Source organism: Bos taurus, chromosome 7 (genome assembly GCF_002263795.3).
Source record: "Bos taurus isolate L1 Dominette 01449 registration number 42190680 breed Hereford chromosome 7, ARS-UCD2.0, whole genome shotgun sequence".
Taxonomy (NCBI): Eukaryota; Metazoa; Chordata; class Mammalia; order Artiodactyla; family Bovidae; genus Bos; species Bos taurus.
This window is the reverse complement of record NC_037334.1, coordinates 15539322-15556579: the sequence shown is the minus strand read 5'-3', so window position 1 is coordinate 15556579 and position 17258 is coordinate 15539322. Positions and strand designations below refer to the sequence as shown.

The following is a 17258-nucleotide window of genomic DNA, read 5'->3' as shown; positions in this document are numbered from 1 at the left end:
AGGAGTTAAAAAGAAAAGGTTAGGACACACGTCACGTCCAAAGGCGGGGAGAAACTCACTGCATGTCTCCTGGGATTCATCAGAGCCGTCTTGGCACTCGGCGGTCCCATCACAAACCCACTTATAGGAGATGCATTTCCCATCTTGGCACTGAAACTCGTTTCTCCCACAGTTGTCTTCCACTAAAGAGAAGGAAAGGAGAAGGAAGAATCAAGGCTGGGATCACAAAATGACCCAATTCTTTGTGTCTCTTTCCTGCCAAGTGAAGAATGAACCAGAAATACAATCCTACTGCAGCAGTCAGGTCTCCAGGAAATCAAACATACACCACAACTAAACCGAGTGAACCCAAAGTGTTGTGGAGGATGCGAAGGACACTTCCTAAAAAGAGATGCATCCCCAGTGTGAGATTCTGACATCATGGTTGGTGAGTCCAAAGTGTGGATCCACTGGGCGATGGGGACAAAATATTAGAACCTCGGTGCACATTACCAAAGAAAAGGACACGAATTAGCATGTCACAAACCTGTACTGGAGACAGTACCAAGGAAAATTGAGACTGCAGAAGCATTAAGCTGGAGGAAAACTTGAAAAGCTTTCTCCAGTAGGTAGAAAGGAACTAAAGAGATAAAAATTGGGACTTCTCTCATGGTTCTGTGGTTAAGAACCTACCTTACAGTACAGGGGACACAGATTTGATCCCTAGTTGGGGAACTAAGATCCCACCTGCCACAGGGCAACTAAGCTCGTGCACCCCAAGAAGCCCACATGATGCAGCTGAGACCCAGCACAGCCCCCCAAAAAAGGGTATATAAGTTATGAGAAATGATTAATGTAGAGGTCAGACAGCAGAGATCCAGCAGAGAAGATAATCATATAACTAAATTTCAGATCTAAAGAAGTGGGTTGTTGCTGTTCAGTCGCTGAGTTGTGTCCAACTCTTTTCGACCCCGTGGACAGCAGCATACCAGGCTTCCTTGTCCTTCACTGTCTCCTGGAGTGGGGGCTACTCTCTAGCTGTGGTGCTCTGGCTTCTCATTGTGGAGCGTCTCTTGTGGCAGAGCACAGGCTCCAGGCCCACAGGCTTCAGTAGTTGTGCTGCACGGGCTTAGTTGCTCCGAGGCATGTGAGATCTTCCCGGACCAGGAATCGAAATTGTGTCTCCTGCATTGGCAGGCAGATTCTTTACTCCTGAGCCACCAGGGAAGCCCCTCTAAAATATACGACTTTTACACTTTGTGGCTCAGATGGTAAAGAATCTGCCTGCAATTCGAGAGACCTGGGTATGATCCCTGGGTGGGGAGGATTCCCAGGAGGAGGGCAAGGCAACCCACTCCAGTATTCTTGCCTGGAGAATCCCCATGGACAGAGGAGGTTGGCGGGCTACAGTCCATGGGGTTGCAAAGAGTCAGACACGACTGAGCGACCAAGCACACAAAGAGAGCAAAATAATACTGACTGCATTTAGTTTTAGGTATCATGCTTTGATTCAGGGGCATTGTTACGTGTGAGCTATGATCAAAGCAAACTTTTATTGTGAAAGTTGCTCATTCCGACTCTTTGTGACCCCATGGACTATACAGTCCATGGAATTCTCCAGGCCAGAATACTGGAGTGGGTCAGTCATTTCAGTCACTCAGTTGTGTCAGACTCTTAGGGACCCAACGGACTGCAGCACACCAAGCTTCCAATAAACTTTTATTGGTTGGTAATAAAATTGGTATTACTCCTTTAATCTTTAAATATAGACTTTGATCCCCTTCATAATCTAAAGTAACACAGTTAATAAAAATTATGATCCAGTTTATCTCAGGATAAGGAAATAAGACCAAGAAGGAAGAAGCTAGCAGAAATTTCCTCATGAGTCAGATATTCTGAAGGCAAATGATATGTAAAATATAAGTTCGGGCTGATGGCTACGTTTATTATATTTTTCACTACGTTTGTAAGAAGAACTTTTTTTTTATCACTTTATTTTGAATGTTGACTGAAACAAACAAAAAAAATAGTTTAATAGTTTGCACAAAATGTATTCATTTGCTCATTTTGCACAAAGGCAATTAATGAACTCTTCATGCACAAGGCAGAAACTATGTCTCCAGAATTAGTCCATTCCTGGGAGAAACTTCCAGACAAAGAGATCCTTGATCCTTGAATGATTCTTCTTATGCAAGAAGTCTCTTCTTCCTTCATTCTGCATATGGGAGAAGATTCAAGATCTTACATGCTTTGTGTCTTTTTATGTATTCAGATTTTTCCCCCTTGATATTCTCTTTAAGTGGACTTTCTGGGTGGCTCAGATGGTAAAGAATATATGCCTGCAATGTACGAGACACAGGAGACTTGGGTTTGATCCCTGGGTCAGGAAGATCCCCTGGAGGAGGAAATGGCAACCAACTCCAGTATTCTTGCCTGGAGAATCCCATGGACAGAGGAGCTGGGTGGGCTACAGTCCATGGGATTGCAAAGAGTTGGACATGGCTGAGCACGCATGCATGTACATTCTCTTTAAACACTCAGTAGATGTGGTGCACAGGATTAGTTGCTCCGTGGCATGTGGGATCATCCTAGACCAGGGCTCCAACCGATGTCCCTTGCATTGCAAGGTGGATTCTTAAACACTGGAGCACCAGGGAAGTTTGAGACCTTCAAGTTTTAACTGAGCACATTACCCAAGGGAGGATCTACAATTTCCCAGCTTCCTTTGCAGGCAGGTGTGGCCATGGGACCAAGTTTAAGCTAATGAGCTGTGAGTGAAAGTAAATGTGCAAACTTCACGACCTTAGAGGGTGGCACTGACAAGTTGATTCCTACTAGTGAGCATTTTGCCCCTCTTAACCTCAACGTACAAGATAAAAACTGACCTAATTAGATATGGTGGAAGGTCAAGCCATAAAAATAAGAATGATCAAAGGCACTCTTTGAAGTATGGCTCCCTGTGTCCAATTGCTAATCATCAGCCTTGCCCTTAACGCTCGGCAATAAAAAAAACCGAAATAATGCAATTTGCAGCAACATGGATAAACCTGGAGATTATCATACTAAGTGAAGTAAGCCAGGTAGAGAAAGATGAATATTATACAATATCATTTATATGTGGAATCTTAAAAAAAAAAAAGATACAAATGAACTAATTTAAAACAGAAATTAGACCCACAGACGTAGAGAACAGATTATGGTTGTCAAAGAGGACAGAAGTGAGGGACAGATAAATTAGGAAATTGAGATGGACACATACACGCTACTATATATAAAATAGATAACCAACAAAGACCTCCTGTGTAGCACAGGGAACTATATACTCAATTATCTTGTAATAATGTGTAAGGGAAAAGAAACTGAAAAAGAATCTGAATCACTGAAACTAACACAACATTGTAAATCAAATATACTTTACTATATATATATATATATATATACATATATATACATGTTACTTCATATATAGAGATATAAAGGAAAAAAAAACCTTGCCCTCACTACATCATGATTTGAGATTTTTAACTATAGTAGGAAGCCATTGCAAATAACAAGATATTTTAAAATGTGCGTTCGATCTTTATCTCACCTTTTTAACATATCTGGTTTTCTGTATAATTATGGTTTTTAATGTACACCAGATGATAGCATAGTTATATGACAAATAATTATATTAAGGAGAACATGCTGGATCTGGTAAAAAAAAATTTCACAACCTCAGATCCCAAACCTCTGCAGTCCCTTCTGGTACAACACCCCCTCCTAACTCCCTCCTCTTTGCTTGGCTAACAGTTCAGCTTCGAAGCTAACCTTCCGCGAAACTGGGTTTAGCAGCCCATGGACTTCCCAGGTGGTGCTGGTGGTAAAGAACCCACCTGCCAATGCAGGAGATGGTAAGAGTCACTGTTCGATCCCTGGGTCAGAAAGATCTCCTGCAGGAGGGCATGGCAACCCACTCCAGGATTCTTGCCTGGAGAATCCCATGGACAGAGGAGCCTGGCAGGCTACAGTCCATGGGGTCGCAAAGAGTTGGACACAACTGGAAGTGATTTAGCACGCACGCATGCAAGAGCTCTTAAAACACCCATTTCTTACTCCTAACATACAAGATGGAAATCATTTGTTTACCGAGTCCCCCAGCCTAGATTTAAACTCCTGGAGAGTAAGGAATGTCTTTTTCTTCCTTTCAGCGTGAAACCATCAGAGCCCAAGGCCTGAGTCAAAACAAGATTTGTTGAGCTGTTATGCCCCAGTCAGAGACAGGTCCATCATATTACTACTGGGCAAAGATTTTGGAAAAGCGGAACTCTTCTAGTTCCATCTCTTCGGAGGGCAACAGGGCAGAATCTGTCAAATTTTAAAGTGCAAAGTCCCCGGGACCCAGAAGAATTATTAACACAGATGTATAACAATGTCAAGTTCAAAAAGGTCCAAAGCTTTTTTTCCCCCACTGAGCAGTGTGGTTTGTGGGATCTTAATTCCTCGACCAGGAACCAAGCTTCTGCCCCCTACAGTGGAAGCTCGGAGTCCTAACCACTGGACAGTCAGGGAATTCCCTGTCCGGTTTCTTTTGCTCGAGTACATACTATTCATGTGCCGTTCTAGCTCAGGCACAACTAACCGATAATGATAGAAACTGGGCTTTCCTGGTGGCTGAGAAGTAAAGAATCTGCCTGCAATGCAGGAGACACGGTTTGATCCCTGGGTCGGGAAAATCCCCTGGAGAAGGAACTGGCAACCCACTCCAGTATTCTTGCCCGGAGAATCCCATGGACAGAGCAGCCTGGTGGGTCCATGGGGTTGAAAAGAGTCGGCACAACTGAGTGACTAACACTTTCACTTTTCGCAATGACAGAAATCAGATTAGAGGTGCCTCTGGTCTGTGTCTGGCAGGTGAGTAAGCTGAAGAGAGCCGGGAACTTCCTGGGGGGAGAGAAGTCCTCTAGGTCCTAATGAGAGGTGGCTACATGGAAGTAGATGTCTATCACAACTCACTGAACTCTTATCTGTCGATTCTATAGTATGTTAATTGCACCTTTCATTCAGAAGAAACAAATTCTGGGTCTTCAAAGCTCATTGTCCAGTGTTCCTGCCCAGAGGAACAGTCGGGTGAGATTAGGAGAGAGATGAGTGGAGGGGTGGAGGAGGCTATAGGTGATAAAGAGAGAAATACATACAAGGAGTGTTTAGAAGCATCAACAGAACTTGGTAACTGAACTTACAAAGAGACCAGGCTGGAGGTAACCCCAGTGGAGAGCTCAGGAGATTCAAATGATCTGAGCTCTAGAACCTGCTGCTATCAGAAGACAGACTGATAATGTAGCCCAGCTACTGATCCAGACAGGACATCGCCCTCTGAGGTGCCTCTGCAATGTACCCCACACCCACTGATTCACAGCTGAATCATGATTATGCCTGAAAAAGGAAATGACTCATTTCTGGCTTCCCACATGGGGTGGGTAAAAAGCAATCAAAATTCCAGGACTCTCAGAAAAAAAAAGTAAAAAAAAAAAAAAAAAAAGGAAGTTCAGGCAAGGGGCATTCTCTACAGAGGAGGAGGATTCTGGAGGAGGAACTTCGCCATCTGCTCTCCCAGCCAGGAGATGGCAGTTTCAATCATCGCTAATCCACTTTGCCCAAGGAACCATCTCACACGCAGAATGTGCTACTGGAAAGGCTAAAAATATTAAACCATCTTGAAAGTGCAAAAATGAAAGTGTTAGTCGATCAGTCGTGTCCAACTCTTTTGCAACGCCGTGAACTGTACCCCACCAGGCTCCTGTATCCATAGGATTCTCCAGGCAAGAATACTGGAGGGAGTTGCCATTTCCTTTTCCAGGGGATCTTCTCGACCCAGGAATCAAACCCAGGTCTCCTGCATTGCAGCCAGAGTCTTTACCGTCTGAGCCACCAGGGAAACCCTACTGGAAAGGCTAGAAACATTAAACCATCTTCAGTTCGGTTCAGTTCAGTCACTCAGTCATGTCCGACTCTTTGTGACCCCATGAATCGCAGCATGCCAGGCCTCCCTGTCCATCACCAACTCCCAGAGTTCACTCAGACTCATGCCCATTGAGTCAGTGATGCCATCCAGCCATCTCATCCTCTGTCGTCCCCTTCTCCTCCTGCCCCCAATCCCTCCCAGTATCAGAGTCTTTTCCAATGAGTCAACTCTTCACATGAGTTGGCCAAAGTACTGGAGTTTCAGCTTTAGCATCATTCCTTCCAAAGAAATCCCAGGGCGGATCTTCTCTGGTGGTCTTCTGCACTCTGCACTCCCAATGCAGGGGCGCTGGGTCTGATCCCTGGTTGGGGAACTAAGATCCCACATTCTGCAACTAGGCCCATGTGCCACAAACTAGAGAGCCCCCACCTCGCAACAAAGATCCAGCATAGCCAAAAATAAAAATTACAGTAATAACAAAAGTAAGAGAGAAAGAATAACAACCCCCTTCCCTGGACACCAACGAGCCCTCCCCTGGGCAGCAGTTAATCAAATATTTTCTTGTCATAGATGGCTGAAGACCCTACCAACAAGAAGGCCCTACTACTACATATTTCTACCTGAACAGCTGTTCATCCAACAGCTGGCCATCAGCTGTAACATCTGAATGACGAGTGAATGGATTTCACCATTACTGACAGCAGTCAGCTGGGAAATGTCTCATGGCCTTGCTTATATGGCTGAGGATAAGGGACAGTGAGCACCCAGGAGAGCACCTCAGGATGGGTGTCCTGGCAGTGGGCAACCCCCACCTGAGCGAGGAGTCAGAACTAGTCCTATTTCAAACACCACAGCCCAAAGAAACAAACAGCTCTTTCTTATTTCCTCCCAGTTCCACAAGCAAGGTTTGGGTTTTGTATGTCAGTTTCAGTTGAATTTCAGCAAATGCAAACCAGAGCACTACATCCCATAACTCCTCATACTGCTGCTGCTGCTGCTGCTAACTCACTTCAGTCGTGTCCGACTCTGTGCGACCCCATAGATGGCAGCCCACCAGGCTCCCCCATCCCTGGGATTCTCCAGGCAAGAACACTGGAGTGGGTTGCCATTTCCTTCTCCAATGCATGAAAGTGAAAAGTAAAAGTGAAGTCGCTCAGTCGTGTCTGACCCTCAGCGACCCCATGGACTGCGGAGCCTTCCAGGCTCCTCTGTCCATGGGATTTTCCAGGCAAGAGTACTGGAGTGGGTTGCCATTGCCTTCTCCTCCTCATACTATGCTATGCTATGCTATGCTAAGTCACTTCAGTCGTGTCCGACTCTGTGTGACTCCATAGACGGCAGCCCACCAAGCTTCCCCGTCCCTGGGATTCTCCAGGTAAGAACACTGGAGTGGGTTGCCATTTCCTTCTCCAATGCATGAAAGTGAAAAGAGAAAGTGAAGTCGCTCAGTCGTGTCCGACTCTTAGCAACCCTATGAACTGCAGCCTACCAGGCTCCTCTGTCCATGGGATTTTCCCGGCAAGAGTACTGGAGTGGGGTGCCATTGCCTTCTCCGCCTCCTCATACTGGGGATGCCTAAAATTACATACGCAACACACGCCCTCCTCCGCAAAAAAAGAAAGCAATCGAAACTCTAGCCTTTAGACCTCTCCTGTCACGGGTGAGGAATCAGAAACAAGGTTATCGAAACAGAAAAGGAGAATATACATTTCTGCTTTTTCTCCAGTACACATAATGAGGTGGTAAATGCTTTCAAGGTTTTCCTTCCGCGGATACTGAAGATAGTGGTTGTTCAAGAAAACCAAAATAATACATGGAGGGGATTCCCTGGTGGTTCCGAGGTTAGGACTCAGTGCTTTCACTGCCAAGGCCTGGGTTCAACCCCTGGCCAGGGTACTAAGATCCTACAAGTCGAGAGGCATGGACAAAATAAAATTAAAAAATAAATACTTGGAATCATTTTCTTGAAAAAGAAATGGCCTGGGTCTTCCCTGGCGATCTAGTGGTTGGGACCTCGCTTTCCAGTGCAAAGATACCAAAGGCCTCAGAGCCACAAACCAAAACATAAAACAGAAGCAACATCATAACCAATTCAATAAAGACTTTCAAAATAAGATGTTCCACACCAAAAAAATCTTAAAAAAAAAAAAATAAAAAAATGTCTGAAGCTAAGAGACTTAGCAGAAAATGAATGAAAAATCCTTTTGCCAGTGCTCTTTTCCACAAGAGGGACCACCAAGATATTTTCCCCAGAGGTGATCTCCGTGGTAGTTTGTCGTCTGCTCCTTTGAGGGAGGGGTAGCCAGTTTCTATCTCTGTTCACTGCTGACTACGTGCATGGTGTCTTAGCAACACATGGTTACTTGCTAGACAGCGGAGCAGAGTGTGGATGCTGTTAATGTACTGAATGTGGAATGTGAAAGGCAATCAAAGCACTGAGCAAAAAAGGTATCTAGAATTGGGTCTTATTAGGGGAGGAACCCTTGGAGAAGGCAATGGCACCCCACTCCAGTACTTTTGCCTGGAAAATCCCATGGATGGCGGGGCCTGGTGGGCCGCAGCCCAAGGGGTCGCCGGGAGTCGGACACGACTGAGCGACTTCGCTTTCACTTTTCACTTTCATGCTTTGGAGAAGGAAATGGCAACCCACTCCAGTGTTCTTGCCTGGAGAATCCCAGGGACGGGGGAGCCTGGTGGGCTGCCGTCTATGGGGTCACACAGAGTTGGACACGACTGAAGTGACTTAGCAGCAGCAGGGGAGGAACCCTACAGATATGAGCAGGAATGCCCTAGAAAGACAGCATGAGGCAGACAGCTCAGAAACATTCTCCCTATCTTTAGTGAGTGTTGCCCTGAAAGATAAATATGCCTGACAATGACCAGTGAATCCCCCTGGGGCTTGTTGTTAAAGCAGTTGTTGTTTAATCACTAAGTTGTATCTGACTCTTCCCGATCTCATGGACTGCAGCATGCCAGGCTCCTCTGTCCTCTGCTATCTTCCAGAATTTGCTCAGATTCATGTCTGTTGAGTCAGTGATGCTATCTAACCATCTTATCCTCTGTTAAAGCAGACACAACTTAGGGGAACACTCTACTTTCTGAGTTTGGGTGTGTCCCTGGCATATTTGATACCCTACATACAACTGTCAATTAACTGACTTTGATTTGGCTAAAGGAAAGAAAGCAAGCAGCTAAGATTCCAATTACTACCATTCCCAAAGTAAACAGACAAGAAATTCCCGCTCCCTTGGGGCAAACTGGAGTAGCCAGGGCTGCTACAAATGTCTATCATTAAGTTAACAGCAGAGTAGATACTTAGTGGAATACACAGCAGAATACTGGAGTGGGTTGCCATGTCCTTCTCCAGGGATCTTCCGGACCCAGGGATCAAACTCAGGTCTCCCACACTGCAGGCAGGTATTTAGTAGCTGTCCACTCACTCTCAGGAGTCTGGGGAACACACCCAGACTCAGAGCCTCCTTGAGAACCAAAATATATGATTTCCTCAAGCTGCCCAGTGAAAAAGGAAACTGAAGCAACCTATCTTGCTCAATGAAACTTCACTGCCATTAATATCCTCTTAGGGAAGGAGTGGATCTGTGTGTGAAATACAGGCTCATCAACTGTCTCTTTTCCAAGCCACCATCCCTCTGCTTCACACAACCCAATGGCTGAATTATTACAATAACCCTCTGCCATGTGGCTGAAATTCTCCTTCCTTTCCTCCCAGAGGAAACGGTGATGTGTGTGTCTGATTCCAAGAGTTCAAAGGTCTCCGCTCAAAGCCACCCCTCCCCCCCATTAAAAAAAAAAAAGCTTCCTGCATCCTGTTCATGGGACAATTTCAATACTTTTCTAGGCCCAGATGGTTGTTAAGCTGGAAAAGGACCATTTCCTTATTATCCAGGGCGAGGTCAAATGTCTCTCTCAGCCACTGGATAACTCAGGATGTTGCACCAACTAGCCTCTTGCCCAATTCTAAAATTCAAGCCCCTTAAAATGAAAGGTTGTCATGTTGTCATGAGAGCAGTTCAACTGAACTCATTTTAGCACCTATGAACAGACAAGGCAATCCCAAAGGGGTCCATTCGGTCCCAACTCTCGGTCCCTGCCCAGGCACGGATGAAAGTCTCCGTTAAGTGCCCTTCACGTCCGATCCGGGAAGGACTGGAGTTTCTAGGCAACGTTTCAGACTGGGAAGGGACTGAGGCCTTGGAGGTGGCCTGGGGGGTCACGTCTGCGAACTGGTCCCAGTCGGGCGGGTCGGAGAAGCTCCTGAGGACAAAGTGGGTACGAAGGCATCATTGCAGACAGAGGAGGAAACAGGCCTTGGCCGAGCGGGGCTCAAGCGCTCGGCCGGCATGCTTGCAGAGCTTCTCCAGGGGCCCGGGACTTGGCGCAGCATTTGTGACGGGAGCCCCGAATGACCCGAGGAATCGCCTTCGACATCCTCACGGAGACCTAGCGAGGCGGGAGGCGTGCGCCAGCCCCGCCCCACGCCGGGCCTCAAAAACCACCGCCTCCCATTGGCCAAGGGGTGCGGCTCGAGGCTCGCCTGTTCGAATGGCGTCCAATGGGAGCTCGGGGGAGGGCCCACAGGGCTGAAGGCGGGGCTGGAGGAGGTGGCTAAGGGCGGAAGCTTGGTGAAGGTTAGAAGAGTCCCGCTCCGTTTCGAGGGGCAGCAGCGCCCTTGGGAAGCACAAAGCCAACTTGACCGCCGCCGTAACCCCTGAGGGTGAAACGATGTGAGGGAGCGCCCGTAGGGCCTCCAGGCTGAGCAGCCCGTTTTCGGGCCCGTCTCACCCCTGGAATAACTCTGGGAGGGAGTACCTCCTCCTAAAGCGTACCCGGCTCTAAGAAAAGGAGAGTGGTCCCCCATTGGGGGGATACTTGTGGGGAAAGCCGCGTCGCGTTTCCCTCCCAGACCCCTCAGACACCTATCCCCCAAACCCTTTTCCCAATGCAGCCATTGGGGAAGGACTTTGTGCCATTTTCCCACGTCTTCCATGGATTGAATGATTTTTCATTTTCTCTCCCGCCGGCCCCCCAAAATACCAAGGGGCTCCCCAAATTCAGGAGCTCACCCCTATCCTGCGCGGGCTTCCGGAGCCAGACTTACCTGCAGCCTCCCCCACAGCGATGAGCAGGGCGATGGCCCAGCGCAGCCCCCAGCCCGCAAGCCTCATGATCCCAGCCTCCGCTTGTCACGCCCCGGCCCAGGCCGCTGTCCGCTCGCAGTGACCGCTCTGGAAACCCGGGCTTCGCGCGGCCCGGACGCGACTGCACGCGGGGCGTCAGTCATTTGCAGCATTTCTATGTGAGGTTTCCCGGAGAGGGAGGAGTTTGCAGTGGGGTGATTTTCAAATATCTTCACCTCACTGTGGGAGGAGGAGTTTGGAGAGGAGGAGTTTCAAACGGCCGATGTGACATGGGCTCCTTAACCCATGAAGCCCTGACTCAGATTCCAGTTCTTTCCAAAGCTGGTCTTGGACAGGCTGCAGGGTTTGTGGCAGGAAGAGCTGAGCCGCCTCCATGCCCACCCTCAAAATGAAATCCCACATCTCCTTTAAATTTCTCTCAAATTTTGATTGTTATATTCTCTTTGGTGCCCAGAGAAGATTCTATCTGCCCTTCCAAATTGTCTAATTGGCCAATGACATCTCCCCTCGGACTCAAAACCAAAAACTAGAGATGTTGGAAACTTAGCCCCACCCCTTTTCTCTACTTGCCTTCTCCTTTCTAGGAATTGTTTATAGATTTTAACTGTTTCATCATATATAGTTTTAGAGGGTTCTTCCAAATTGCCCCATAAAACAGTTATCAGTGATGCATTTAAATAAAATCATCACAAAAGTACAGGCAAAGACTGATTTTGTTTTGTGGGATCCAGCACTTGGATGAATTATGGGCCAAAACATCTCCGAAATCAACTGACCTCATACCCGGGGTCTGGACATAAATATTGATTTATCTTATTCAGAGAAAGGGTTGAACAAACAGAGTGGCCACTTCCTCTCCCCAAAGCCAAATCAAAACAAACTAGAGATTTCAGAGCTGAACCTGAATGCCTAAACCACCAAGAGCTGATGGTGAACAGCTTTTAAGAATCAGGGTGTCTCTTTGGTGGAGATTCATGAACTTGCCATGGTCCCTTGCCAAAAAGCCCTCCTACAAAGGGTCTGGCAGTTTGGAAGGGTTCTCTCCGGATAAGCAGAGTTCTCTGAGGTTTTACAAACTGAGCTTGGCAGGCGTACTAACCTCTCAGCAGGCTTTCGGAGAAACCCAGGAGAGAAGGCAGAAAAGAGGCAGAGAGGAGATAATTGAACTCTCAGAAAGAAAAACAGTGATTAATCCAGAAGAAACTTATAGACAGTGTCTGGAAGTATAGAGCCCCAGCTTCTGAATCATACAGAATTTGGGCGAGTCACTTAGCTTTGCCAATTAAAAAAATGGGACATTGGGACTTGCCTCGTGGTCAAGTGGTTAGGACACCATGTTTTCACTGCAGAGGGAGTGGGTTCCATACCTGGTCAGGGAAGTAAGATCCCATAAGCCTCAAGGCAGCGGATGAGAGGGCAGGGTGGGGGAAGGAGACAAAATAAAAACCAGGGGCAAAGTAATGCCTACTTCCCTTACTTGGCAGGTTCAGTGTCAGGGTCAAAATGAAATCATGAATAATCTTACCTGCAGAAATTGACAAGGATGGACAAGTTCTGGGACTTGCAACATTTATGAATGTGTCACCCTCCATTCCATTCCTTATATTAACATATGCTCCTCTTTTTCCCCCCTCAAAGGCAGGAGCACTAGGTTTGATTTCCCTTCTGAAAATTTACAAGACCTCACAGACTCAGTTTCTGTTGCGAGCTCAGCTTTCTCTGATCCATCTGGTGGTAGGTGACTTATTCTGCCCAACAGCCCTGGAAAGGGTTACCAGGAAGAGACTGTCTTCCAGAGAGGACTTAGCTTACTTAACATGTGTTCAGAGCTAGTTGTATGGAGATATAGGGACAGGCCTGGAAAAGGGCTACAAAAACCCTGAAAAGAACATTCCTGGAGGTCTCAAGCCTGGGCAAGAATTCTGGGATAGTTTTACCCAGGTCTGCCTTTGATCTGTCTGCAGAAATCTCAAGGTACTTTCTGTTCCTGCCACATAAGCATATATTGCCCTGAGGATGGAGTCACACTGTTTAAATTTCTCTACTTCTTGGAGCCTCCATATGCTCTACTGTAACTTACTCAGGGTTCTTGTGACGATTAAGTAAATATATATATATATATATATATATATATATATGCTGGTGTCTGGGGAGGCCTTACAAATAGCTGTGAAAAGAAGAGAAGCGAAAACCAAAGGAGAAAAGGAAAGATATAAGCATCTGAATGCAGAGTTCCAAAGAATAGCAAGAAGAGATAAGAAAGCCTTCTTCAGTGATCAATGCAAAGAAATAGAGGAAAACAAAAGAATGGGAAAGACTAGAGATCCCTTCAAGAAAACTAGAGATACCAAGGGAACATTTCATGCAAAGATGGGCTCGATAAAGGACAGAAATGGTATGGACCTAACAGAAGCAGAAGATATTAAGAAGAGATGGCAAGAATACACAGAAGAACTGTACAAAAAAGATCTTCACAACCCAGATAATCACGATGGTGTGATCACTGACCTAGAGCCAGACATCCTGGAATGTGAAGTCAAGTGGGCCTTAGAAAGCATCACTACGAACAAAGCTAGTGGAGGTGATGGAATTCCAGTGGAGCTATTTCAAATCCTGAAAGATGATGCTGTGAAAGTGCTGCACTCAATATGCCAGCAAATTTGGAAAACTCAGCAGTGGCCACAGGACTGGAAAAGGTCAGTTTTCATTCCAATCCCAAAGAAAGGCAATGCCAAAGAATGCTCAAACTACCACACAATTGCACTCATCTCACACGCTAGTAAAGTAATGCTCAGAATTCTCCAAGCCAGGCTTCAGCAATACGTGAACCATGAACTTCCTGATATTCAAGCTGGTTTTAGAAAAGGCAGAGGAACCAGAGATCAAATTGCCAACATCCGCTGGATCATGGAAAAAGCAAGAGAGTTCCAGAAAAACATCTATTTCTGCTTTATTGACTATGCCAAAGCCTTTGACTGTGTGGATCATAATAAACTGTGGAAAATTCTGAAAGAGATAGGAATACCAGACCACCTGATCTGCCTCTTGAGAAATTTGTATGCAGGTCAGGAAGCAACAGTTAGAACTGGACATGGAACAACAGACTGGTTCCAATAGGAAAAGGAGTTCGTCAAGGCTGTATATTGTCACCCTGCTTATTTAACTTCTATGCAGAGTACATCATGAGAAACGCTGGACTGGAAGAAGCACAAGCTGGAATCAAGATTGCTGGGAGAAATATCAATAACCTCAGATATGCAGATGACACCACCCTTATGGCAGAAAGCAAAGAGGAACTAAAAAGCCTCTTGATGAAGTGAAAGTGGAGAGTGAAAAAGTTGGCTTAAAGCTCGACATTCAGAAAACGAAGATCATGGCATCCGGTCCCACCACTTCATGGGAAATAGATGGGGAAACAGTGGAAACAGTGTCAGACTTTATTTTTCTGGGCTCCAAAATCACTGCAGATGGTGACTGCAGCCATGAAATTAAAAGACGCTTACTCCTTGAAAGGAAAGTTATGACCAACCTAGATAGCATATTGAAAAGCAGAGACATTACTTTGCCAACAAAGGTCCATCTAGTCAAGGCTATGGTTTTTCCTGTGGTCATGTATGGATGTGAGAGTTGGACTGTGAAGAAGGCTGAGCGCCGAAGAATTGATGCTTTTGAACTGTGGTGTTGGAGAAGACTCTTGAGAGTCTCTTGGACTGCAAGGAGATCCAACCAGTCCATTCTGAAGGAGATCAGCCCTGGGATTTCTTTGGAAGGAATGATGCTGAAGCTGAAACTCCAATACTTTGGCCACTTCATGCAAAGAGTTGACTCACTGGAAAAGACTCTGATGCTGGGAGGGATTGGGGGCAGGAGAAGAAGGGGACGACAGAGAATGAGATGGCTGGATGGCATCACTGACTCGATGGACGTGAGTCTGAGTGAACTCCGGGAGTTGGTGATGGACAGGGAGGCCTGGCGTGCTGCGATTCATGGGGTTGCAAAGAGTCGGACACGACTGAGCGACTGAACTGAACTGAACTGAACTGAAGTTGCTTCAGTCGTGTCCGACTCTGTGCAACCCCATAGACGGCAGCCCACCAGGCTCCCCCGTCCCTGAGATTCTCCAGGCAAGGACACTGGAGTGGGTTGCCATTTCCTTCTCCAAAGTCCCTCAGTCGTGTTCGACTCTTCACGACCCCATGGACTGCAGCCTACCAGGCTCCTCCGTCCATGGGATTTTCCAGGCAAGAGTACTGGAGTGGGGTGCCATTGCCTTCTCTCTCTCTATATATATATATGTATATATAAATTACGATTATATAAAATGATTACTTATATAAATAATTATATATAGCACTGTTGTATGTTGTATTTATTTTTACTTTTGACTGTCCTGGGTCTTTTGCTATGTCTGGGCTTTCTCCAGTTGCAGCAAACAGGGGCTGCTCCTCGTTGCAGTGCTCGGACTTTTTAAAAAAAATTAATTTATCTTTTTATTGAAGGATAATTGCTGTACAGAATTTTGTTGTTTTCTGTCAAACCTCAGCATGAATCAGTTGTAGGTATACATATATCCCCTCCCTTTTGAACCTCCCTCCCATCTCCCTCTCCATCCCACCCCTCTCGGTTGATACAGAGCCCCTGTTTGAGTTTCCTGAGCCATACAGCAAATTCCTGTTGGCTATCTATTTTACATATGGTAATATAAATTTCCACCTTACTCTCTCCATACATCTCACCCTCTCCTCCCCTCTCCCCATGTCCGTAAGTCTATTCCTTATGTCTGTTTCTCCATTGCTGCCCTGTAAATAAATTCTTTAGTACCATTTTTCTAGATTCTGTATATATGCGTTAGAATATTTATTTATCTTTGTCTTTCTGACTTACTTCACTGTGCATAATAGGTTCTAGGTTCATCCACCTCATTAGAATGGACTCAAATGCATTCCTTTTTAGGGCTGAATAATATTCCATTGTGTATATGTACCACAACATCTTTATCCATTCATCTGTCGATGGACGTCTAGGTTGCTTCCATGTTCTAGCTATTGTAAATGGTGCTGCAGTGAACAGTGGGATACATGTATCTTTTTCAATTTTGGTTTCCTCAGGGTATATGCCTAAGAGTGGGATTGCTGGGTCATATGGTGGTTTTATTCCTAGTTTTTTAAGGAATCTCCATACCGTCTTCCATAGTGGCTGTATCAATTTACACCCCCACCAACAGTGCAAGAGCGTTCCCTTTTCTCCACACCCTCTCCAGCATTTATTGTTTGTAGACGTTTTGATGATGGCCATTCTGACCAGTGTGAGGTGATATCTCATTGTAGTTTTGATTTGTATTTCTATAATAATGAGCAATGTTGAGCATTTTTTTTTCATGTTTGTTAGCCATCTGTATGTCTTCTTTGGAGAAATGTTTGTTAAGGTCTTTTTCCCACTTTTTGATTGGGTTGTTTGTTTTTCTGGTATTGAGTTGTATGAGCCGCTTGTATATTTGGGAAATTAACCCTTTGTCAATTGTTTCATTTGCTAAAAATATGGAATGCTTCACAAATTTACATGTCATCCTTGCACAGGGGCCATGCTAGCCTTTTCTGTATCGTTCCAATTTTAGTATATGTGCTGCCGAAGCGAGCACATGCTCGGACTTCTTATTCGGTGACTTCTCTTGTTGCAGAGCACAGGCTCTAGGCAAGTCAGCTTCAGTACCTGCGGTATGTGGGCTCAGTAGCTGCAGCTCCTGGGCACTACAGTGTGGGCTTCGGTAGTTGTGGCACATGGGCTTAGTTGCTCCATGGCATGTGGAATATTCTGAGACCAGGGATCAAACCCGTGTCCGAGCATTGGCAGGCAGATTCCCATCCACTGTGCCAGGAGGGAAGTCCTAAAGGATTATGTATATAATGATTATGTATATAAATGATTATATATGTGTGTCACATGTGTGTTTCAGTTCAGTTCAGTTCAGTCGCCCAGTCGTGTCCAACTCTTTGTGACTCCATGGACTGCAGCACGCCAGGCCTCCCTGTCCATCAGCAACTCCCAGAGATTCCCTCACACTCATGTCTATTGAGTCGGTAATGCCATCCAACCATCTCATATATATGTGTGTGTGTGTGTGTGTGTGTGTGTGTGTATATATATATATATGCGCATTTGGGGGCTTCCCAGGTAGC

At 45.9% G+C, this 17258-nt stretch overlaps 1 protein-coding gene and 1 non-coding gene across 5 annotated transcripts in view; both read right to left on the bottom strand.

The window, feature by feature from the left end:
* The window catches only part of LDLR (low density lipoprotein receptor), a 33712-nt gene extending 22503 nt beyond the window's left edge, over nt 1-11209 (bottom strand). For 3 of the 4 annotated variants that reach the window (XM_010806777.4, XM_059887926.1, XM_059887927.1), the window contains exons 1-2: nt 11043-11209; nt 60-182 (exon numbers count right to left, since the gene is read on the bottom strand). In XM_010806777.4, coding sequence (XP_010805079.1) covers nt 60-182; nt 11043-11109 — 190 coding nt within the window. In that variant the 5' untranslated portion in view covers nt 11110-11209. The remainder of the gene's footprint in view (nt 1-59; nt 183-11042) is intronic. The other variant, NM_001166530.1, reaches the window with a different exon arrangement.
* Nucleotides 11210-16613: 5404 nt separating this feature from the next.
* On the bottom strand, nt 16614-16720 carry LOC112447661 (U6 spliceosomal RNA). The gene has a single exon (XR_003035840.1). It is a non-coding gene; the product is annotated as a U6 spliceosomal RNA (small nuclear RNA).
* Nucleotides 16721-17258: the final 538 nt, after the last annotated feature.